This window comes from Erinaceus europaeus, chromosome 8 (genome assembly GCF_950295315.1).
Source record: "Erinaceus europaeus chromosome 8, mEriEur2.1, whole genome shotgun sequence".
Classification (NCBI taxonomy): Eukaryota; Metazoa; Chordata; class Mammalia; order Eulipotyphla; family Erinaceidae; genus Erinaceus; species Erinaceus europaeus.
Genome location: NC_080169.1, coordinates 59,977,458 through 60,003,673, shown reverse-complemented (window position 1 = coordinate 60,003,673; position 26,216 = coordinate 59,977,458). Strand labels below are relative to the sequence as shown.

General features: G+C 37.9%; 1 protein-coding gene across 3 annotated transcripts in view; it reads right to left on the bottom strand.

Moving 5' to 3' along the window:
• The window catches only part of ABCB1 (ATP binding cassette subfamily B member 1), a 124,168-nt gene that overhangs the window by 14,186 nt on the left and 83,766 nt on the right, over positions 1 to 26,216 (bottom strand). For all 3 annotated transcript variants that reach the window (XM_060196297.1, XM_016192053.2, XM_060196298.1), the window contains 7 exons: positions 25,394 to 25,471; positions 21,482 to 21,565; positions 15,535 to 15,738; positions 13,766 to 13,866; positions 4,786 to 4,926; positions 1,211 to 1,367; positions 228 to 425 (listed from right to left, as the gene is read on the bottom strand). In XM_060196297.1, the coding sequence (XP_060052280.1) occupies positions 228 to 425; positions 1,211 to 1,367; positions 4,786 to 4,926; positions 13,766 to 13,866; positions 15,535 to 15,738; positions 21,482 to 21,565; positions 25,394 to 25,471 (963 nt within the window). The remainder of the gene's footprint in view (positions 1 to 227; positions 426 to 1,210; positions 1,368 to 4,785; positions 4,927 to 13,765; positions 13,867 to 15,534; positions 15,739 to 21,481; positions 21,566 to 25,393; positions 25,472 to 26,216) is intronic.

The window sequence follows — 26,216 nt, the reverse complement described above, 5'->3', positions numbered from 1 at the left end:
ACTAAGGTAAAGGATATGGGCAGTAAAAAGACTGGTGAAAAACAGGGCAGAGGGGCACTGTTTAGAGAAATCGGTTAGAACAGATGACAATGTTTGGAAGCCTCCACCTATATGTCTGAGTATTAGCTGGTATTTAAAGATTTGAAAAGCTAAGACTTAAGAGTTCAGAATTAATTACAGTTAGTTATTTGACAATGAAATTTTCCTAATTATGAAAGTGTGCTCACCACTGTCCCAGACAAGGGGTCATAGAACCTCTCAAGGAGCTGGACCACTGTGCTCTTCCCACAGCCACTGGGGCCCACCAGGGCCAGGGTTTGGCCTTTCTTCACTTCAAGGCTCATCCCTTGAAGCACTGGAATGTCTGGTCGAGTAGGATAATTGAACATGACTTCATTAAATGTCACATTTCCTTCCAGTGTTTCCTAAAATCAGAACAGAAACAGTTAGTTTGATTTCTGCCATTCCTGCAATCATGTTATATGTCCAACTTCCTTCACCACTGCCAGGAGGCAGCAAACTAGTATTACAGTTGGGCTTCATTTATAACTGCAAAGATCTAGTAAATAAGACCTAGAAGAGTCTGTATAGTTCATACAATAGAAATATGATAACTCAAATATGTCCCCCAGAAATATAATAGTAATACTATACTGACTTCTCTCTCAACAAATAAAGAATAAATAAAATAAAATCTTCCTTCCTGAAACACTCCCTATTTCTTGGCTTCCTTTCAATTGTCTCAGTAGCCCTCCTCTTTCTTATAATAGTTGTCTACAAAATAGATAATATTGCTATTTCCCTCCAAATTTGTTGCATACAAATATCCAGATTTATTAATATGAGCTCATCATCCAGAAAGTTTCCTTTTGTTACAATAAAATTAAGAGCAGGGGCCAGCTGGTGGCACACCTGGTTAAGTACACATGCTACAATGTGAAAGGACCTGGGATCGAGCCCCCAGTTCCCACCTGCAGGGGGAAAGCTTTGCAAGTGGTGAAGCAGTGCTGCAGATGTCTCTCTCCATACCCTTTTGATTTCTGATTGTCTCTATCCAATAAATAAAGATAATTAAAAAATTGGGAAAAAAAGAAAGAAATAGCACATTATTTTAAAGAGCACATTTTTTTAAGATATTTTAAAATTTCCTCTTAGAGTATTATCAGTCATCAGTTAGCAGCAGGTCATATAATCAAAACTGCAAACTCACTGGCTGAAGGCCTTCAGAGCTATAGCTGTCAATCAAAGGAATTTTTTCAATCATCATGATGATATGGGCTGCTGATATTTTTGCTTTAGCATAATCAGGAGCAAATGAGCTCACTTGTCCCACTGCCATGGCACCAAAGACAATAGCTGAGAATACCCTGCAATGAAACAAAGATAAAAATATGTGCAAAAAGTTATGATCATAGTACTAGAAAATTCACACATCTATAATCAGAGATCATGGGTCAAACAATTACAAAACAGCAGTTAAAGAATAAAACAAAACATAAATTTTCCTTACAAATTCATAAGATTTCAAATAGATTATAAAGTGGTTCCATGTTTCATTTCTCTCTGCATCTTAAATCTTTTAATTTTTTTAAAAGATTTTATTTATTTATTCATGAGAAACAACAGGAGAGAGAGAGAGAGAGAGAGAGAGAGAGAGAGAGAAAGAACCAGACATCACTCTGGTACATGTGCTGCCAGGAACTCAGGACCTCATGCTTGAAAGTCCAAAGCCTTATCCATTGTGCCACCTCCCAGACCCCTACTCCTTTTTTTTTTTTTTTTTTAACCAGAGCACTGCTCAGCTCTGGTTTATGGTGGTAGGGAATTGAACTTGGGATTTTGGAGCCAAGAAAGTCTTTTTGCATAACCATTATGCAATCTACCCCCACCCTCTCAATCCTTTTTTGCAAGTGATTTTGCAGTAACTGAATTCAGGAAGCAGAATTTGCCTCCTCTTTGAATGTGGATTGGTTTGTGATTTGTTTAGACTAACAGGATGTAGTGGAAGTGTCTATTGCCAATCCCCAGTTTATGACTCAGTGGTCCGTACATGCTGTCTTTTGTTTTCTTTCTTTCTTTGTCCCTTTGCCACACCACAAGTCCAAGTGGCCTGTTAGTTAGTAGAAGCATCAATACAGATCAGTCATGTGGACCCCAGACACGTGAGTGAGCCCTTATCTGTATTGCTATGCCCAACCTATATAGCAGAACTGCCAATTCACTTAGAGATTCATATGCAAAAACAGATAGAAACAGCTCAGAGGCAGTGATGCTAGAATGATATTAGGTTCTTAGAAAACCTGTAAGCTGTATATACAGTCCTTTACAGACTCAGACATGATGTTGCATAAACATTTTTAACTTAGGACATGGAAGTTATATCACCTTAGATTTGAGAAGTAATTCACAGGCTATCAAGCCCAGGAACTTTCTGTAAGGTGGCTTTTGGTACTTTTAGGAAGTACCAAATTTTGACAAAATTAATTGTTAAGAAGTAATGAAAGAAAAATAAAGCATAAGACAGTCCCGTAAGTACTGAAATACTGTTTAAAAGACTCTGCTTATTTGACAACTCCTTTCATCCAGCATTCTAGTTATCCTTCTCTGGATACAGTTTATGTATATACCTTTAAAAAAAAAAAGAGAAAGAGAAATGAATGATGCTTTTTTGGTTCTTTTTGTATTATGATCTTTATTTATTTATTGGATAGAAACAGCCAGAAATCAAGAGGGAAGGGGTGACAGAGAGAGAGAAGAGAGATACCTGCAGGCCTGCTTCACCTCTTGTGAAACTTTCCCCCTCCAGGTGGGAACCAGAGGCTCAAACCTGGGTCCTTGTGCACTGTAGCATGTGTGTTCAACCAAGGTCGCCACCTGACCTCTGTACGTGGCCTTTTTTTTTTTTTTTTTTTTTTTTTTTGCCTCCAGAGTTATTGCTGGGGCTCAGTGCCTGCACCATGAATCCACTGCTCCTGGAGGCCATTTTTCCTCCTTTTGTTGCCCATGTTGTAGCCTTGTTGTGGTTATTATTGTTATTGTTTATATCGTTCATTGTTGGATAGGACAGAGAGAAATGGAGAGAGGAGGGGAAGACAGAGAGGGGGAGAGAACGATAGACACCTATAGACTTCAACAATTGTGAAGCAATTCCCCTGCAGGTGGGGAGCCCGGGGGCTCGAACTGGGATCTTTATGCAGGTCCTTGCGCTTTGTGCCACGTGCGCTTAACCTGCTGTGCTACCGCCCAACCCCCTATATATGCCTTTTAACAGAGTGTATTTGGCAGTCTGGAGGTGGCGCAAAGAATAAAAGCACTAACCTCTCAAGCATGAGGTCCTATGTTTGATTCCTGGCGTCACAAGTGCCACAGTGATGTTTTTCTCTTTCTGTCTCATTAATAAGTAAATATTTTAAATAAAATAATGCATCTGGACCAGATATAAATTTTGGGAACTCTCTCAGAATAATACTGTAAGTCAAATGCATTCTTAATTCTGCTCTAATTTTAGGAACTCTCTCAGAATAATACCGTAAGTCAAATGCATCCTTAATTCTGCTCTCTATTATTGAGGTAGCATCAGTGTCATTTAAAAAAGCCTCCAAATAAATTACACAAATGATTGAATATTGGGCTTGTTCTCATTTAAATGGCGAGATGTTTTGAGAATATACTCTTCAGATAGGTTACTCCTTTCCTTTCCTTGTAACTTTGTTCTAAAACAGCCAGATGTCTGCAACTTTCATCAACTCAATGTCTTTTCTGATGCTCTACCAACTGAGCTATCCAGGCTCTTATCAATGCTTTTTCTTAGAGTAAAGCAATATATAAAATAGTCAAAGTCCTATTGTCAGTGATGCCTGGCTTTGATCTTTTAGCCATAATCACAAATAACACCTAATATCATTTGTCAGAAACATAAATTGTAGATTTCAAATCTGCTCTAAAGGTTTTCCTGAGAAAATTGTAATAAAAGAATAAGTCAATGTCTAAATAAGATGAAAATATTATGAGTACATTATATGATCCTGACTTAAATGTAGCATTGTATTGCTACTAGTTATGGCCTATTTTCAAAGCACAGAATCTCAGCTATCACCAAATCTAGAAAGATAACATAACATACTCTTTAAACTACCAAACTGCATACTTAAGCACTATGTATGACTCAATCTAGGTCTGTATTCTCTAGAAAGAGAAACTTTTTGTATTCATAGAAATGCAAAAGAAATCTCAAACTAGCTTTTCCTTTATCATATTTGAATTCTTCCAGTTCTTCCTTTCTTTCCTTCTTTCTTTCTTTCTCTCTTTTTTTTTTCCTAGCAGCTCTTCATTTATAAAGGAAACAAATATATACTGGAATTTCTTAGAACTTAGTACTCCACACCCATTCTTTTGCTGTCACATTCAGAAAATCATTTTAAACAAATACATCAGTAAGACTCTGCATACGATTAGGCTTCTTATCAAATATTATTTTGAAAACCCCCTAAATTAAATCACTACCTCCTGTAGTTACTGTTTTGAAGAAGCCAACTATAAGTCAGCACTAGGAAGAGAGTAAATAATTGGTTTCCCCAAGTGAAAAGAGAATGTGCTTCAATAGTTACAAATGGAAACTCAGAGGGGAAAAAAACCACTTAATAAATAAAAATTTCTTCATGATATTTCAAAGTAAGATTTTCTGGCATGCATGATTTATATTTATCTTGGTTTTATTTCTAGAGTTTAATTATCTATCACTATATAGCTTTATTTCCATCTCTATATCTAGTCCCCCATACTTACAACAAGACATCCTGAAAATCCATTATCTGCCTTGCTACCAAGTAGGCACCAAACCGGAAACAACCAGCATAGGAAAAATACATCATGGCTTGGGTGAAGGAAAACGTGATTCCAAAGATGTGGGCTTTCCTCAAAGAGTTTCTGAAAAGAAAACATTTAGTAGATATATACTTTCTCATTCCTGACAATATAACCTTTGATAGGTTATCAGTGGGACATGGAGCGATAAGTGTAACTTCAAAACACTAAGGTTGGTATGAATTTTATCACTTGTGTGAATTCAGAAAACAGCCTATTATGTGAGACTCATTATCTTCATCTTTAGTGGTGGATTAACCATACCTCAAAGTGTTGAGGTAAAGTTAAAATTTAAATCAAGGGAGATCGCTTTCTCTCCTCTCCTCTCCTCTCCTGGATCAACTAGGAATACCAAAGGAGACCACCCGGACCGAAACAAGACAGGACTAGAATGACCAGTAAATCACCCGTGAGTACAAACACGCGTGGCTGGTGACAGAGAGGAGAGAGGGGCCTAAGGAGAGATTCAGTGACTGCTAATAGTTCCACAGTTTGTCAGTGGAGACACCACCTCCAGTCTGCTCCACCAACAAGGGGACAGCTGAAGGGAGGAAAGGACTCCCCAGAGACTCACTCTGAGTCTCCATTGCTACTACCCTCAGAATCTGGAGCAGCAACAGGGAGGGACACCAGGGCACAGAGATCTAACCGGGAAACTCAGGAGAAGACCTATACCTCGGTGGCATAGCTGAAGGGCTGTGAAAGTCTCTTTGCATAACCACTGGATTATCTCTGCCACACCCTGCTTTATCTCTTGGTCAGGAGTCATTGATTAAGCCAAGAAGCCTATTGATAGTTTAAAAGCCCTCAGGCTACCATAGCCTACAGGGGAAAAAAAAAAAAGGCTTTTACACCACTGAACTCCAACTCAGGGATTGAAAAAACTGTTAACTTATATAAAATGGTTAAAACAACAAGAAAAAATCATGGAGACTCGAACCAGGACAAGAGTCCAGCTAAAAGTCCTCCAGAGGGCGAAGCACAAAACAACGAGTTCAACATCCAAACATTAGCTAAGGAAATAATAACAGGAGTGAGTAAAGAATTTGAAAAAATTGTAATCAGAACTGCAGGAACAACAAATGAGAATATAGAAGAAAATTCTAATAATCTCATGGTTATTAGAGAGCTGAAAGCTGAAATTGCTGAGCTAAGAAGGCAACTAGCTGAACAAGCTAAAACAGTATCAGAGCAGGGCAACAAAATAGATGAACTCCAGAAAGCAGTAGAGGGCAGAGAGAATAGAATCAATGAGGCTGAAGACAGAATTAGCAAGACTGAGGATGAATTAGAGACAACTAAAAAAGAAGTAAGAGATCTCAAAAAGAGATTAAGAGATGCTGAAAACAACAACAGAGTCCTATGGGATGACTTCAAAAGAAACAATATAAGCATTATTGGCTTACCAGAGGAAGAAAGAGAAGGGGAGGAAGAAAGCGTTCTCCAGGCCATAATAGCTGAAAATTTCTCTAGTCTAGACAACACCAAAGACATAAAGATTCAAGAAGCCCAGAGAGTCCCAAACAGAATTAACCCAGACCTAAAGACACCAAGACATGTCATACTTAGATTGGAAAGGAATAAGGATAAAGAAAGGATCCTCAAGGCTGCAAGAGAAAAACAAAGAGTCACCTACAAAGGAAAACCCATAAGATTAGCAGCGGACTTCTCCATACAAACACTACAGGCCAGAAGAGAATGGCAAGATATCTATCAAGTGCTCAATGAGAAAGGCTTTCAGCCAAGAATACTATATCCTGCTAGATTGTCATTCAGACTAGATGGAAGCATCAAAACCTTCTCAGACAAGCAACAGTTGAAGGAAGCAACCATCACCAAGCCTGCCTTGAAAGAAGTTCTGAAAGGTTTCCTATAAACAACCAGACCACCACAAATAGAACATATATCAAAACACTCTAAAACTCTACAAGAATGGCGTTAAAATATCTTCAATCTTTGATATCAATAAATGTCAATGGCCTGAATTCACCTATTAAAAGACACAGAGTAGGAAGATGGATCAGAAAACACAACCCAACAATATGTTGTCTACAGGAAACTCACCTAACGCAACAAGACAAACACAGACTTAAAGTGAAAGGATGGAAAACTATCATTCAAGCCAATAGCCCACAAAAAAGGGCAGGAACAGCTATTCTCATATCTGACATGATAGACTTTAAAATAGATAAGATTAAAAAAGATAGGAATGGACACTACTTAATGCTCAGAGGATCAGTCAATCAAGAGGACTTAACAATTATTAATATCTATGCACCCAATGAGAAGCCATCTAAATACATCAAACTTCTACTGAAAGAGCTACAGTAATATATTAACAGTAACACAATCATAGTAGGGGACTTCAACACCCCACTCTCTCAACTTGACAGATCATCCAGGAAGAAAATCAGTAAAGACATAAGGGAGCTAAATGAAGAGATAGATAAACTAGAACTATTGGACATTTTCAGAGTCATTCATCCCAAGAAACTGGAATACACATTTTACTCAAATCCACATGGATCATTCTCAAGGATAGACCATATGTTAGGCCACAAAGACAGCATCAGCCTATTCAAGAGCACTGAAATCATCCCAAGCATCTTCTCAGACCACAGTGGAATTAAACTAACACTTAACAATCAACAAAAGATTAGTAACAGTGCCAAAATGTGGAAGCTCAACAGTACACTTCTTAACAACTTCTGGGTCAAAGAGGAAATCAAGGAAGAAATCAAAATGTTTCGAGAGTTCAATGAAAATGAAGACACAAGCTATCAAAATATTTGGGACACAGCTAAAGCAGTCCTAAGAGGGAAGTTCATAGCTATACAAGCACACATTAGGAAACACGAAAAGGCACAAATAAACAGCCTGATTGCACATCTTAAAGACCTAGAAGAAGAACAACAAAGGAACCCTAAAGCAACCAGAAGGACAGAAATTACTAAAGTTAGGGCAGAAATAAATAACATTGAGAATAGGAAAACCATACAAAAGATCAATGAAAGTAAATGTTGGTTCTTCGAAAGAGTAAACAAAATCGACAAACCTTTAGCCAGACTCACAAAACAAAAAAGGGAGAAGACCCAAATAAATCGGATAGTAAATGAAAGAGGAGATATCACAACAGACACTGCAGAAATTCAACATATCATGCGAGGCTTCTATGAACAACTATATGCCACCAAGCTAGAGAACCTGGAAGAAATGAATGATTTCCTAGATACCTACCAACTTCCAAAACTAAGTAAAGAGGAAGTGGATAACATGAACAGGCCCATCACAGCTAATGAAATTGAAACAGTTATCAAAAATCTTCCCAAAAATAAAAGTCCTGGACCAGATGGTTTTACAAATGAATTCTACAAAACTTTCAAAGAAGAACTAATACCTCTACTTTTAAAAGTCTTCCAGAAGATTGAAGACACTGGAATACTCCCTGCCAGCTTCTATGAAGCCAACATCACCCTGATACCAAAAGCAGACAGGGACACAACCAAAAAAGAAAACTACAGACCAATATCTCTGATGAACATAGATGCGAAAATATTGAACAAAATTCTAGCCAACCGGATACAGCAATATATCAAAAAGATTGTTCATCATGACCAAGTGGGGTTTATCCCAGGCATGCAAGGTTGGTTTAATATACGTAAATCAATCAATGTGATCCACCACATCAACAAAAGCAAGACCAAAAACCACATGGTCATATCAATAGATGCAGAGAAAGCCTTTGACAAAATACAACATCCCTTTATGATCAAAACACTACAAAAAATGGGACTAGACGGAAAATTCCTGAAGATAATGGAGTCTATATATAGCAAACCTACAGCCAACATCATACTCAATGGTGAAAAACTGGAAGCATTTCCCCTCAGATCAGGTACTAGACAGGGCTGCCCACTATCACCATTACTATTCAACACAGTGTTGGAAGTTCTTGCCATAGCAATCAGGCAGGAGCAAGGAATTAAAGGAATACAGATTGGAAGAGAAGAAGTCAAACTCTCCTTATTTGCAGATGACATGATAATATACATGGAAAAACCTAAGGAATCTAGCAAGAAGCTTTTGGAAATCATCAGGCAATACAGTAATGTGTCAGGCTATAAAATTAACATTCAAAAGTCAGTGGCATTCCTCTATGCAAACACTAAGTTAGAAGAAATTGAAATCCAGAAATCAGTTCCTTTTTCTATAGCAACAAAAACAATAAAATATCTAGGAATAAACCTAACCAAAGAAGTGAAAGACTTGTATACTGAAAATTATGAGTCACTACTCAAAGAAATTGAAAAAGACACAAAGAAGTGGAAAGATATTCCATGTTCATGGGTTGGAAGAATTAACATCATCAAAATGAATATATTACCCAGAGCCATCTACAAATTTAATGCTATCCCCATCAAGATCCCACACACATTTTTTAGGACAATAGAAAAAATGCTACAAATGTTTATCTGGAACCAGAAAAGACCTAGAATTGCCAAAACAATCTTGAGAAAAAAGAACAGAACCGGAGGCATCACACTGCCAGATCTCAAACTATATTATAGGGCCATTGTCATCAAAACTGCTTGGTACTGGAACATGAACAGACACACTGACCAGTGGAATAGAATTGAGAGCCCAGAAATGAGGCCCCACACCTATGGACATTCAATCTTTGACAAAGGGGCCCAGACTATTACATGGGGAAAGCAGAGTCTCTTCAACAAATGGTGTTGGAAACAATGGGTTGAAACATGCAGAAGAATGAAGCTGAATCACTGTATTTCACCAAATACAAAAGTAAATTCCAAGTGGATCAAGGACTTGGATGTTAAACCAGAAACTATCAGATACTTAGAGGAAAATATTGGAAGAACTTTTTTCCGCATAAATTTTAAAGACATTTTCAATGAAACGAATCCAATTACAAGGAAGACTAAGGCAAGTATAAACCTATGGGACTACATCAAATTAAAAAGCTTCTTCACAGCAAAAGAAACCACTACCCAAATCAAGAGACCCCTCACAGAATGGGAGAAGATCTTTACATGCCATACATCAGATAAGAGTTTAATAACCAACATATATAAAGAGCTTACCAGACTCAACAACAAGACAACAAATAACCCCATCCAAAAATGGGGGGAGGAATTGGACAGAATATTCACCACAGAAGAGATCCAAAAGGCCGAGAAACACATGAAAAAATGCTCCAAGTCTCTGATTGTCAGAGAATGCAAATAAAGACAACAATGAGATATCACTTCACTCCTGTGAGAATGTCACACATCAGAAAAGGTAACAGCAGCAAATGCTGGAGAGGGTGTGGGGTCAAAGGAACCCTCCTGCACTGCTGGTGGGAATGTCAATTGGTCCAACCTTTGTGGAGAACAGTCTGGAGAACTCTCAGAAGGCTAGAAATGGACCTACCCTATGACCCTGCAATTCCCCTCCTGGGGATATATCCTAAGGAACCCAACACATCCATCCAAAAAGATCTGTGTACACATATGTTCTTGGCAGCACAATTTGTAATAGCCAAAACCTGGAAACAACCCAGGTGTCCAACAACAGATGAGTGGCTGAGCAAGTTGTGGTATATATACACAATGGAATACTACTCAGCTGTAAAAAATGGTGACTTCACCGTTTTCAGCCGATCTTGGATGGACCTTGAAAAAATCATGTTGAGTGAAATAAGTCAGAAACAGAAGGATGAATATGGGATGATCTCACAGGCCGAAGTTGAAAAACAAGATTAGAAAAGAAAACACAAGTCGAACCTGAAATGGAATTGGAGTATTACACCAAAGTAAAAGACTATGGGGTGGGTGGGTGGGTGGGGAGAATACAGGTCCATGAAAAATTATGAATGAAATAGCGGGGGTTGTATTGCTAAATGGGAATCTGGGGAATGTTATGCATGTAAAAAAAAAAAAAAAAAAAAAAAGAAGAAGTAGAAACGCAAAGCAGAAATTGACTGAGTTTGGAGTATGGTACCAAAGTAAGAAAGCAGAAGTATACTAGAGTTTGCAGTGAGTACCTCCCTAATACTTCCTCTCCACTTTTCCAAGCTTTGGGTCCATGATTGCTCAACAATTTGTTTGGCTTTGTATGTTAACTCTCTTTTCAGTCACCAGGTTCCAGGTGTCATCAGGATGCCGGCCAGACTTCCCTGGATTGAAGAAACCACCAATGTGTCCTGGAGCTCAGCTTCCCCAGAGACCCATCCTACTAGGGAAAGAGAGAGGCAGACTGGGAGTATGGACCGACCAGTCAACGCCCATGTTCAGCGAGGAAGCAATTACAGAAGCCAGACCTTCTACCTTCTGCAACCCTCAATGACCCTGGGTCCATGCTCCCAGAGGGATAGAGAGTGGGAAAGCTATCGGGGGAGGGGGTGGGATATGGAGATTGGGCGGAGGGAATTGTGTGGAGTTGTACCCCTCCTACCCTATGGTTTTGTTAATTAATCCTTTCTTAAATAAAAAATAAATTTAAAAAAATGAGTATGCAAACTTAAAAAAAAAATTTAAATCAAGGGAAACATAATGAGAACTTGAAGGATTATTAAATGGACGCTCCATATTTTACCCTACTTTTGGACATAGAACATGCATGTAAACATGCAGAAATTGAGTTTGTTTGACAACATGCATAGTAAACATTCACTCCACGTACTTTTATTCAAAACTTACAAGCTGCAGAGGTCAAGCTGGGGAATACAGAGAAGTCAGATATATTCTTGCCCTTGAGAAGTCAGAGGCCAAGATGATTTATGACTTATGCAGTGGGAATAATTTATGAATTAACATATTATGGAAAGAAAGACTGCCACACTTGACTCCTTGGGGACCATTGGAGAAGACATTACAAAGGAATTAATGATATATATGCTTCCCTGAGGCATACAGAACGTGGAGCTGTGGAGAGAAAAGCAGGCAGCCAAGTGGGCATCCTGTGGGCTCCTAGCCCTGCTCTCATCTATTTTATACACGAGTACTACTTTTCTTGGGGGCTGGGAAGTGGCACTACTGGTTAAGAGCATAGGACTAGGGTTTGAAACCCCATTCCCCTCCTGCAGGGGTGACTCTTCATGTGCAGCGAAGTAAGTCTGCAGGTTGTCAGTCTCATTCTCTCTCTCTCTCTCTCTCTCTCTCTCTCTCTCTCTCTCTCCAGGGTTATCACTGGGGCTTGGTGCCAGCACTACTAATCCACTGCTCCCTATGGCAATTTTTTCTTTCTTTCTTTTTTCTATTTTATTCAATCAGGCAGAGAGAAACTGAGAGGTGCAGGGAAGCCAGAGATGGGCAGAGAAAGACAGACACCTGCAGACATCCTTCACTACTCATGAAGCATCTCTGCTGCTGGTGGGGAGTGAGGGCTTGATCCGCAATTCTTGTGCTGCCCATGTGCATAGTCCTATGTGTGCTTAATCAAGTGTGACACTATCTAGCCTCCTCTGCCTCTCTCGATCTCCCCCTCCGCTCTTAATTTTTCTCTGTCCTATCTCTTAGAGAGTAAAGGAAAAAAAGGAAAAATTGACCACTAGGAGCAGAGTGGAATTGTAGTGCTGGCACCAAATCCCAGCAATAACCCTGGTGGCAATAAAAAAAAAGAAAGAAAGAAAGAAAGAAAGAAAGAAAGAAAGAAAGAAAGAAAGAAAGAGGTTTTTTGTTAATTGAAACCAGCATTATCTTCAGGGCCTGTTGTCTGCACAACAAATCCACTGCTCCCAGAAGCCATTTTTTATAAAGATACAGATAGAAATTCAGAGGGAAGGGAGACAGAGAGGGAAAGACAGACCTGAAGTACTGCTCCACCGTCAAGAAGGCATCCCTAACTTAACAACCTCCCATCCCTGCTCTGCTGGCAGAGGGTCTGGGAGCTTGAACCTGAATCCTTCTGCATAGTGTTATGTGTGCTACATCAGGCATGCCACTGACCTCATATATTAAGATTCCACACACTTTTTTCCCCCAAAAGAAAGCTCTACTATTAAAAACAAACAACAACAAAAACTTTGAAAAGCCATCAATAAGGTCTAGATCTCTCTCCTTTTTTACACAGAATAGAAATGGAGATTCAAATCTCACTTTTTTTTTCCCTCCAGGGTTATTGCTGGGGCTCAGTGCCTACATCATTCCACTGTTCCTGGAGGCCACATTTTTCCATTTTGTTGCCCTTGTTGTTATCCTTGTTGTAGTTGTTACTGTTAATGTTGCTATTGCTGATGTTGTTGGATAGGACAGAGAGAAATCGAGAGAGGAAGGGAAGACAGAGAGGGGGAAAGATAGACACTTGCAGACCTGCTTCACCACTCATGAAGCAACCTCCCCCCCCAACCCCCCGCCACCCAGCAGGTGGCGATCCAGTGGCTTGAACCGGGATCCTTCAACCCATCCTAGCGCTTTGTATCATGTGTACTTAACGTGCTGTGCTATAGCCCGGCACTCTTTCACATAATTTTTTGAGCCCCTGATGAATAAAATCACTAAAGGATAAAAAGAAGGACTCCACTAGAGAAGGAGCAGAAGGGAAAGGGAAGACATGCTGAACATGTGCTCTCTGTCCCACAGGTAATTCAAGCTTCATGTTCCATAAGCCACTTTTTCCCAATGAAAGTAACAGTCAGTATATATACATGAGGTATATCAATACCACTTCTCCTTCCATTCCCATCAGTTGCTTGCTCATTTTTGTAAGTTCTACTTCAAAGATAAACATGCTTAAAGTTGAGGTCTTGTGATTTTTCCCCTAGTCAAAAGTGCTTCCAAATGTTCCATTCTAGTAATTTCTCCACTTGTTTCCAATGTCCTGTCCAAAGTAATCCTGCTGAAAGCAAACCAAATGATTGAAAATCTCCCACACTCCCCTCATGCACTTCTATGATCATTACCTGTATGGTACTAGTAAATTCTGTGCATACACATATTCAAATTTTTGCTCCCGAGTCAGAGAAACAACAGTTCGAAAATTTTCTATTGCTTCAGTAGCAATCTGTAATAGAGAGTACCCGGTCACTAAGAAACACAAAGGCAAACAGTGACAATTACTTTGAATTTTGTAAGACATTCATAAGTCATTTTTACTATTGCAGATAACTATGCAATAAACATAAGGCTTATGAATTTTTTTCACTAAAAATGAGTTTTGTTCTGGAATGAAAATTGGTGAATTCAATCTCTTTTCCACAAAAAGAGAAGTTAAAGCTCACAGAAACTCACTGTAAATCACATAGCTTATGGTGGCAAAATTGAGAATTCAATATTTTATATCTACTGAAGAGCATGTTCTATGATAGATGTTTTTTAAAAGGTTATAGATATTTACTCTCCCTCTCTCTCTCTCTCTTTCTCTCTCTCTCTCACACATGCTTTTCTAACCAGAGCACTACTCAGCTCTTTTATAATAGTGTGAGGACTGAATCTGGGATACCAGAGCCTCAGGCATGAAAGTCTTTTTGCATAACCATTATGTTACCTCCCCAGAAGATTTTTCTTTTTTGGACTGTCATTCATGGCAGCTGAAGAATATTTGGAAATTACTGAAAAGGTAAAACACAGCTGTGTTTTACATACTAGCATACATACAGCATATGCTTTTCCTAAGCATTTACTAAGTAAATCCATTTTTTTATTGAAAGAAATAGGCCCTGGGAGGGCAGGCCGTGGCGCACCTGGTTGAGCACACATGTTGAAAGAAATAGGCCCATTTAATTATATATATATATATGCTGGGGGTAGGGTGTTCAAATATGGAAAGGCCCTAGTGGCATATGTCTTATGTGAGTTAAGTTAGTGTCATTTTTCCCTTTTATCACACCTCCTTTCTTCTTTTTCCTCACTACCCTTAAACCTCATTTTAATTTTGTCTGCATTCTTATCTGGTTCCCTTGTCTATAAACAAATTCATATATGGCATTTACTCTCCTTGTCAAATACCTAACTGTTCATAGTGAAGTAGTTTCTCATACTCACATGAAAAAAGAGTTAATAACAGAAACTACTTCACTATGAGCAGTTAGGTATTTGACAAGGAAAGTAAATGGGAAAAATGACACTAACTTAAGTCACATAAGACATATGCCACCAGGGCCTTTCCATATTTGAACACCCTACCCCCAGAATATATAATTAAATAGGTCTATTTCTTTCAATAAGAAAAATGGATTTCCCCTTGCTTGAAAGAAGGGCAAGGGGAAAAAATAAGAGTTCTGAGAAGGAAGGAAGGAAGGAAGGAAGCAAGGAAGGAAGGAATCAAGGAAGGGAGGGAGGGAGGGAGGGTGGGTGGAAGGGGAATATGAAATAAATGTCCTGAAACCAGAAATTTGATGGAATTATTTGTCAATCTATGAACCTAAGAGTTGATTTTACTACTTTTTTCATTGCCCAATGCCTAAGTGTCAAAATAACAGTTCATTGAGAAAGTTATAAAATATATCTTGCAACCAATTTAGTCATAATAAGTAACAGATCAATACTGATTAAAATAATTTACTCTTCTTAATATTTAACATTTATTAGATAGCATAGTGGTTATGCAGATAGACTCTCATGCCTGAGACCCCAAAGGCCCCTGCACCACCATAAGCCAGAGCAGATCAATGCTCTGGTAAAAACAAACAAATAAACAAAACAAACAAAAAAACCATTTAGTTTAACTCACCTTTCCAGCACCTTCTAGTTCTTTCTTATCTTTCAGTGCTTGTCCAGACAACATTTTCATTTCAACAACTCCTGCTATTGCAATGATGGGTACAATTGCCAAGAGTAAAAGTGTTAGCTGCCAGCCATAGATTAAAGAGATAACAATGCCTGTCCCAAGATTTGCTATGTTCTGGGCAATTACAGCAAGTCTGGCACCTGTAGCCTACAAGATAAGCAAATACAAACACGGATGTTAAAGATAATATTAAAGTGTCATTCTAGTTTTTTTTAAGGATTATGACAATTCAATTTCACGCAAACCTATGTTCCTCTGAGTCACTGAAATAAAAAGTAGATGATTATAAGAAGTCTACTTGGTCTCTAAAATAAACATTTCATGTTGGTATGCATGAGACCCCTTCTGTTTCATTTGGTTTAAATACCCCCTGCTTAACACTATTCTATTTACATAACCACTTCATTCTATTTACATAACCGCTGTTAACAAGTTCCACCCTCCCTCCAGGGCATTTGTGGTTCAGTGATAGGATTCTCGCCTGCTCTGCCTCCTCTTTGTCACACTCTGATTTTCACCAGTCACTTTTCTCTCCACCCTCTCTATGTCACATCCTGTTTCCACCCTACTTGGGAAGTATATATAAAGATAGCATTGTGAGTTTTACAGTACTGTACTTTGAGTTTAACTTAGCCCGTCTTAGATTGTGCTGCGTCCTGCATGAATAAAGAGATACTGCCTACAGCTCAACCACGAGTCCCTGGTCGTCTGTTACCCGCCCGTGAAGCCAGCCCGGCGAAAACAACCTAGCCCATCAAAAACAACAATTTCACGACTGCAAAATAAACAATGAAATGGAGGATCAATAATTCATAGCTCAATTATATATCTCCATTTCCCCTCCTGATTTTAGCACCAAGAACATTCTCACTAATCAAACCATGATTGCTAAAGTACATTCTGCAAATTAATCAGATACAAGATATTAAATTGGGAGTGTCGGAAATTTCCAAAGGTAGATATGCACAAAGACTTATAATAATTTAGGTCCAATATTTGTCATTAAGCATATTCAAATATAGCTTAGCTTATTCAAGACATTTAAATTTAGTTCAATTTAATCTACGATTGATTTGGGAAACTATTCAGAGCAGAAAATTATGGAATTTAAGATATTAAGTAGGCATCAGAACTTCTAGTCTGGATGCCAGAAGAAGCCTGAATCATGACTTTCAGTTGTATGTGGAAATTTATTTCCAACTCTAAAACTAGCAGTCAAATTACAAAATCAATTCAGTTCACCACTCTCTTTCATTCCTCTTACCTAGAAACACCCCAAATCCTCAAGTCATTCCACATTCTTGCTTTGGCCCCAGGGTCTACTGTCTCTCAAAATAACACACATTATTTTCTACTACCAAAATCTCCTCTCTATAAATGGGGCTGGTATCAGGTAAAATTTGTGCTATAGTACAGTCTAGGGTGATAATTATTCTAATATATTCTCAAATAAGGTCTGAATTCTCAAACAGAATTCTTCACAACCCACCCTCTATAATGACCCTCTGAAATCATCCTATATATATATGTGGTAAGTAGACACTAGACTAGAAATGGATGGAAGAGTTCTACAACTATACATCAAATTCAAAAGCAGGAGACTGTACTAAAGCTGAAAGAGAATACATTCATTTTTATTTGTTGCAATCACTGGGTTTATATTAAAGGTATCCTTATCCAAATTTATCTTATGTCAAAAGTAAAGTATCCTTCTGAGTAAGTTCTGTATTGCACACTCTGAATGTGAAGGTCAAAAGTTACAGTCAGCCAAGATGGAGATCATTATTGTTTTCACTATCTCTATATCCTACTCAGAGTTCACTTCCCACAGTAACTGACTTCAAGAATATCTCCAAAGATGTAATACCCTGACACATAGCCTTTCAGAAATATAAATGTACTACTCTGTATGGTAACCATAGCCATGAAAATAAGTAATATGAATTGAAGATGAAAAAAATTTTAGAGTACATGAAAAATTAACAAAAGGATCAAAAAACTTAAGCTGAGAGGCAATAAACTCCTGGGCTTAATTTGATTTAGCAATTCAGGTAACACTACACCAATTACTAGTCTTCTTTTTACTTCTTTATTGGGGGATTAATATTTTACAGTCGACAGTAAATACAATAGTTTGTACATGCATAATATTTCTGTTTTCCACACAATAATATAACCTCCACTAGGTCCTCTGCCATCCTGTTCCAGGACCATTTACTAGTCTTTTAAAAATTAACAGATCTATATTCCTTATACAGGACAAGAATCTTTAGAATCCGAGAATAACAACTGGAAGAACACAGATTAGTATTGTAATGAGTATAGTAATTTTCATTTTGAAGAGTAAGGCTGAGAGGAAATAACAGTTCAAAAACCCCAATCCATGTATAAATCAAGGTGAGACAAAATGCTTTAATATAAAAACTCACTAGGGGAGTCAGGCGGCAGCACAGTGGGTTAAGCGCACATGGAGCGAAGTGCAAGGGCTGGCTTAAGGATCCTGGTTGAAGCCCCGGGCTCCCCACCAACAGGGAAGTCACTTCACAGGCGGTGAAGCAGGTCTGCAGGTGTCTATTTTTCCCTCCCCCTCTCTGTCTTCCCCATCTCTCTCGATTTCTCTCTGTCCTATCCAACAATGACAACATTAATAATAATAACTACAACAACAAGAAGAAAAAAAAATGTCAACAGAAGGGGGGGAAAAAACTCACCAGGACTGTCCTCACAATATCTCTTGGACATTCATCTCACTTCCTTTCCTACTTGCTTTTCTTGTCAGCTTTTCTTGTCAGCTTTTCCTATGCCTCCCTTTCTTCTATTTATTTCTTGTTCAAAAATCCCATATTGATTAAAGTCTAATTTTAATATATTTATGATTACTAGGAAAACATACTTTCCAACCTTCCTTTTGAAATTAGGAAAAATTAATTTCCACTTTCAATCACCTTTTTCTCAGTAAAAAAGAAAAAAATTAAAAAGACAGCTGCTTTTAATTTCTACATAATCTTCTTTTGCTTTTTCTCTCTGCAAAATTCTAAATGATGCTAAAATGTAAATTTTTAAAAACCTACAATTTCATAGGCACAATTTTGAAATACCTTATTCATTATTTCATGAATAAGATATTATATGTGCAACAAAGTCATGTATCTTCTATTAACAGGATTAGCTACTTCAAAACACAACCGAGAACAGGTTATACTGATGAAATCAAACATTAAAAATATCTAACCTATGGAGTCGGGCTGCAGCGCAGCGGGTTAAGCGCAGGTGGCGCAAAGCACAAGGACCGGCATAAGGATCCCGGTTTGAACCCCGGCTCCCCACCTGCAGGGGAGTCGCTTCACAGGCGGTGAAGCAGGTCTGCAGGTGTCTATCTTTCTTTCCTCCTCTCTGTCTTCCCCTCCTCTCTCCATTTCTCTCTGTCCTATCCAACAATGACAACAACAATAATAACTACAACAATGAAACAACAAGGGCAACAAAAGAGAATAAATAAATAAAATAAATATTTAAAAAATGTATTAAAAAATCTAACCTAAATAAACATTATTATTAACTATACACACAAAAACTTGAAATATTTGTGTTTTGGGTGACATTAGAACTATGTGGGGGGTTTTGTTTGTTTGTTTAGTTTTTTAACATCTCTGAGGATTCACTTCTCTGAGCTGATTTTTTTTCAGGTAGACACAGAAAGAGTGCAACCACAGCACTAACACTTCCTGCAATGTGCTGGGGCCCCAGCTTGAACCTGGATCTCACACACAGCAAAGCAAATATCTAAGTGAACTATTAAGCCACCCCCATTTTAAAAAAATACATATATATATTGTTGTTGTTGTTGCTACTGTTGTTTTAGATAGAGACAGTGAGGCAGAGAGAGACAGAGAGACAGAGAGAGAGAGAAGTGAAAGAGATCACAGCACTGAAGCTTCTTCCATCATTGTGAGAGGTGGCATCAAAGCTTGGTCAAGTACATGTAGAAGAAGCACACTATGCCAGTGAACTATTTTGCCAACCCACCAGCCTCGACTTTAATTACACTACGTCCTACTACACAATAGGCAAATATAAGCATGTGTGTATACATATAATGCTTATGTATATATTTATATACACAAGTATATCCCCTATCATATACAGGTTAGCTGGTGGTACAAAGTAGACACAATTACCATCTCTTGGACAATTTATGTTAAAAACTATACTAGGGTTTCATAGTTCTGATGGCATTCACCAGTCTGCTTATTTGCTCTTTTCTGGTTATTATTAGTCATTCACTTAACTTTTAGAGAAGATTTCTGACTCAAGAGTACCTCTCACAAGGTATATTTATCCCAGCTAGTGGAGTCGAAAGTTTCAAGTGTGAGGTAATTCTGAGGAAATAAGAGAAACGCAGATAGTTGATACCAGCAGGCAATAGAGGCAACAGAGTTCCTGGAAATGGTAAACCACTTTGCAAACAAACATTGCAAAGTGTAATGATTGACCACCTATTTGCCAATCACAGTGAAGCACTACTACATCAACAGGCCATGAAACCAGAGGCAATTGAAGAAAGGAGAAGCAATAGCACAGAAAGCACAAACTACGTCTTCTCAGCATTTGACTGAAAGTTACTGTTTCCTCTTTGATGTCTTACACACAGAGTGGATTATAGTATATGTGTGTCTGTGAAAGCAAATGACCATTTACAATAGAGTCTCACTGACTCTTAGGCCCATTTAAATAAAAAATAAAATAAAGATAAAACTTCATGTTCTCCATATACCATCTATTTCTCTGTTCTATTTATCATGGAGTCTTTTAACATATTTGTCTTATAACTTCTCCTTTCCTCTTTCACTTGAGCCCACTCCCATCAGACTTTGATCCATGAAAGAGACATTGTTCCTTTAAATAGTCCTTGACACTGTTCTTCTCACTCACTGAACACTTCTCACTCTTCTTCCTCAGGGGCTGGGACTTGCCATCTTCTCTCTTAATACTTATGCTTCTTCAACCTTTTTTAGTCTTGTGATTTTAAAAGATAACAAAGCATTGAAGAATTTCTAAATGCTGAGACTTCTCTACTAAACTCCAGACCCACAAATCTAACTGCTATGCTATATCTTCACCTCTGCTTTGGGAGCAGTGGTGGAACTGCTTCAGCTTTAGAGCCTTTGGATTTGCTGATCCTACTGTTTAGCATATTACTACCTTGCAATTTATAGGGCAGCACTTTTTCTTCCATCAAGCCTCTTGCATATTTCACCAAAGCATTAAGGTCATCCTTTCTTGGCAACTGGCAAGCCCCTATCCACATATCATGATGCTATCTTTTTTATGACCCTTTAAGATAATTTGACATACCATATAGCCTTCATAGTAACAGAATTGTCTTTTTTTACAAAGTCCAAATTTACTTCAAGCAGTTTGTTTTTGTACAGTTCTATACAACTTAACCAAAAACTCAATTTTACTGATGTGTTTGTTTTTAATGACTGTATCTAAATTACATCAATAAATTTTAAAATTTATACTATGATTGTAATATACATTTACAAAATAAGCATGCTGCATATTTCCACACTCGTGACCTAATTTATTCTTATGGTTGCCTCATGTATTAGAAAGAAAGAATGTTAGTATAGCACTATCTTACAAAAGGACCAAAAGTTAAAACTGATAAAGCTCAAGGGAGCAATATAAATGGTAAAGCTAATATGCCATTTCTCAAATTCCAGATTATCCTGAGGATTTTTCCTTATAAAGAGTTGTACAAGAATTTTAAATCAAAAGTTCCTGACTCAACAGTTTCTACTAATATCGATTGAAGAGTTATTCATACCAAAACTTAAATTTTAGACTCAGTTTAGACAAACACCAGCAGAAAGGAAACACATACCCCTTTAACTTGAGCAGCATCAGTGGCAAGTCTGGTAGTTAGTGCTCCAGTGGTATTTTTAGGGTCATCAAACCAACTCACATCCTGTGACACAGAAAATGATTTTATTATCTTGAAGTATGATTTATGAGACTTTTAATTTGAAAGGCAGAGTCAGTTTTGTGTACCACATGTATTTCTGACTTTTAACACTCAGAATTTGTCATTTATTATACAAGAAAGATACATTAACAAACATATTAATAGGTAATTTCACTTGATGAGATTCAACCTTGTTACAAATATAATTTTTAAGTGTTGAAGCTATACAACAAATGTAAAATAAAGGACAAATGCTTTCATGAAATATGGTTTATACAAATAAGAAGCACAACGGGCCAGGTTGTGGCGCATTTGGCTGAGCACACGTTACAAATAAGAAGCACAAATAAATGTATTCTATTTCAGATTATAATGAAGAAAAATAGAACAGGGTTAGAAAGAGAAAAATGGGGCAGAGTACTATTTTGTAGATCAGGGGTGAGGCAGAGAAATCCTCTTTGAGATTACATTGGGTAAATGTCTAAATGATGAGAGGGGGAAAGAATATATTGGGCAAGGAAGAAATAGCATGAGTAAGGGCATGCTTCAGGCAAAAGCATATTTAACCTACTTATGCCATAGCATGAAAGACTTGAGGGCTGTCACTAGCCTTAAAAGCAATTTTGCCCCTTTCCACTGATTTCTGGATGTCTCTATCCAATAGATAAATAAAGATTTAAAAAAATCACACACACACACACACACACAAAAGCAATTTTGTGTAAATTTGGAAAAAGATGCCTCTTACTCTGGACAGATTTCTATTGTCATTTGACTCTCCAATTCCCTCTAAACACTTTTACGTGTAAGCAAATGTGTACTGGAAAATAGGGAGATATTGGAAAACTGTGGGAGATGAAGGCTGAGAAAGAGTGGGGGCTACACCATGTTTGAACTTAGAGGCAACTTTAAAGATGTCAGATTTCACCTTGAGAGATAAGATTCTTATGAAGTGAACCAACTGGATTGGGATAAGGAGGCAGTAAATCACTAAAGAGATTCTTGTGATACCAAACAGAAAGAGTCAAGTATAATTGTAATTTTACTAATTACTTACTTATTCTTTCTATTTTATTTGACAAGGCTGAGAGAAGTTAAGAGGGGAGGGGAGATAGAAGGGAGAAAGAGGGAGTCGGGCGGTAGCACAGCAGGTTAAAGGCAGGTGGCGCAAAACGCAAGGACCAGTGTAAAGATCCCGGTTTAAGGCCCTGGCTCCCCACCTGCAGGAGAGTCACTTCACTGGCGGTGAAGCATGTCTTCAGGTGTCTGTCTTTCTCTCCCCCCTCTGTTCTCCCCTCCTCTCTCATTTTCTCTCTGTCCTATCCAACAACGATGACAGCAATAACAACAACAATGACGATAAACAACAAGGGCAACAAAAGGGAATAAATATTTTTTAAAAAATAAAGAATGGCGAAAGACAGACACCTGCAGACCTGCTTCACTGCTCATGCAGCATCTCCCCTACAGACAGGGAGCAGGAACTCAAAGACTGGTCCTTACTGATTCCAAAATTTAACTGGTAGAATTGTTATGGGGAAGACTAGATAAGGAATAAACCCTCTGGGGAGAGGACAGTAAAAATTCTAGCTGTGTAAATGTTAAATATGAAATGTGTAGTACACACCCAAATAAAGGAAATTAGTAAGCATCTATATAACCATAGTTTGGGGGCAAAATATATGGATTTGGATTAAAAACAACCATCACAAGAATTTTATATTTAAATCTTTTTAAAAAGATTTTATTTATTAATGCGAGGGACAGGAGTGAGAGCACGAGAACTAGCTATCACTCTGGTACTTGTGTTGCCAGGGATTGAACTTGGGATCTAATGCTTATGAGTGTAACACTTTATTCTCTGTACCATTTCCCAGACAATTAGATTAAAATCTTAACATTCAATATGAAATTGGATTTTCTTTATAAAGTCATTTATGTTTTTAAAAATGCAAATACAGACTTTGGAATATGAATTTATGTCTGATACAAAACTATGATCCTAAAGAAGTTAACTGAACTGATGATTTGCATAAAGCAAATCTATCATTATCTTTCAAAGGATTTATAAAAAACAAAGGACTATAATTTATTAGAACATGTATCTATTTGCCTATTAAGACTGCTAAGTATCTAAGTGCCCTCCTCACTAGAATATAACTTCTCTGAAGACAGGGGCCAGTCAGATTTGAACAACTTACAATACTAAGTGCTAAGCTTTGTAAACAGAAGACACTTAACACACATTTACTCTACTTAATAATTTATGAAGAGGGCATTACAAAAACCATCAACTCAACTTCCAAAGAATAATGGATCTAGGAGTTGGGCTGGAGGCAAGTGGGGTAATGGGACATTTGGCCTAGAATCAAGATCTATGTGAGCCTCAAAGAAATTTTAATAAAAAATGTGGCTTAACTGTCATGTCTACAATAGGTTCTGCCTTCAAATAATGCTGTCTCACTTATTAGATTCAGCCCTGGTCTGAGTGATTAGCTAAAAATTCTCATAAAATGTCTCCTTTTTTTTAAAGTGGCAGTGGTTGTATCAGAGTAGTTTACCAAGAGATAAGCCAATATGATAGAAATATGACAAACCAAGATGGTAGGAATGTGTGGTGGATGATTATGGGAGAGGCTGTGCACAGTGAGTCACCAACCTGACCTAAGACTCCCAACCTGTGACTGTGTACCTTAATTGGTGCTAGTTACAAGAACTGAATCAGCCCCTGCAAGTATGAACTGGTCAACCAAGACAATGGGAGTGGGACTAAAAAGCCTATAAAAATCCCAAAAGTGTTCCAGTTCACTCACTTTTCTTTTCTCTCCTCTTCAAAAATACCCCCAGGGGGGGTATGTTGCCTCTTAATTAAATCTCAATATATTTTATCTTGACGTTAATGGTTTCTGTAATTGTTAAATCTTGCTATTGCTCAGGAAATAAACTGGAAATCCCAATAACTCAAGAATTATCCAGTAACAGTTGAAGTAGGAAAGGACTGAAGACCTACAGATAGCTGAGAAAGAGTGAATTTCATCTAAAAAATTTTAACAGTCAGATGTTTTTCTTTCCATTCCAGGGTTCAAGTAAAACATCTGGGGCATCCTTCTGGACTATCAGTTTACTTAATGGACAGTGATCAGTGATTTTGAAGTGGAAAGTTATAAAGTTACATACAAAATCTCCACGATTGTTAAAGAAACTCTCTTCTTTGAATTGAGCTAAATCATATTACAGTCTTTCCCAATTTTGCCACAGAAAAAAGTCTATCTGTTGATAAAATTTAAAGATGTAAAATGTCAGGGGCATCCCACTAAGTCATTATCCACTAGTAACACTGAAGTTTAATTAACATTCCAGTCTGGTCCAAAATAAATAAACTAGATAATAAATAAATGTTGGGATGCATTTTGATTTTGAAAAGGATACACAGGACAACTCTTGGTAGGGAAACCAAAAAAGTGTTGGGCTTCCCAGGGCAAAGAAAGAGAGAGGAAAAGGGTTACAGTATTATAGACTGCTCCTGTCTACATTTGCTGACACCAAAGTTGAAGGTAAATCTACTCTGGAAATTCTGTTCTCCAGCAATGCTATTCCTTGTTTCTATCCACAGTAAATAGACAGCGGGGCTCCTAGTCTACAACTGGTGGTGGGTGGGTAGGTGGGGGGATAGGCTTAGTAACATCAATGTAATGAGACTGAAGGACCATCAACAATATAAGACTTTACTCTGAGGAATGAGACAGTACTCCTATACTCCTACTTCCTGGGACCATAGGGTTCTAGTGGGGAGCTCTACAATTCCTGGGGTACAGTCTTCAACAGACATACTTGTCTTAGCATGGACTTGAAAACCATGTATCGGAGTCGCTTGGTGAGTATCTCTCCAGCTTTTCCAAATGTAAAGCCCTGTGAGGAATAAGAACAAACCACAAGAAAATGGACTTGAGATCCAGTTACTGATTAGACAAAACAGACTTGATATCTTATCAAAACCTGATAATTAGCAGCAGGGCACCAAACAAACAGCCCAATTTCAGGGGTTGCTATTAGTGACTGTGTATTATGATGACTAGCCCACAATGTTAGCATAGCCAGGAAAGAACAGTTCTGAAACTGACACTGCTGTTCTCCAGTTATCTGACAGACCATCAGGGACTTATTAGAAAGTATTTCTCTGCCCCTCATCCCCATCCCTGCTTATTTTTCCAAATTAAGTGGGTTATGTCTATAATTGTTCCCAATGTAAGAATACTCTAAAAAGCAAGGTTATATCACACACCATGCAAAGCATGATAGGTTTTAGAGTGAAAGAGGGAAACTAGTGATAGTTATAAGGTCATCATAATTATAAAGAACAGAGAGACCTAAGATATCAAATTATTGGTTTCTTAGCTCAAAAAGGAATAGCCTAAAATATAGGCATGAAAAAGGTTGGGCAGGAAAAGCTGCTAAGTGAGAATGTCTGTGTTGTCCCTCTTCAACCTCCAAGGATAATGATGATCTCTGCCTGGAAGAAGGGGCGAGAATTACTAGGGGAAAAACTAAGGAACTGCAACAATAGCATGGAAAAGCTCAACAGATTTTTATGCCTGGGGCCATTTGATTTCTGGCACTCCTCTATGTACAGCTGGTCAGTGTTCTCTCATGAAAA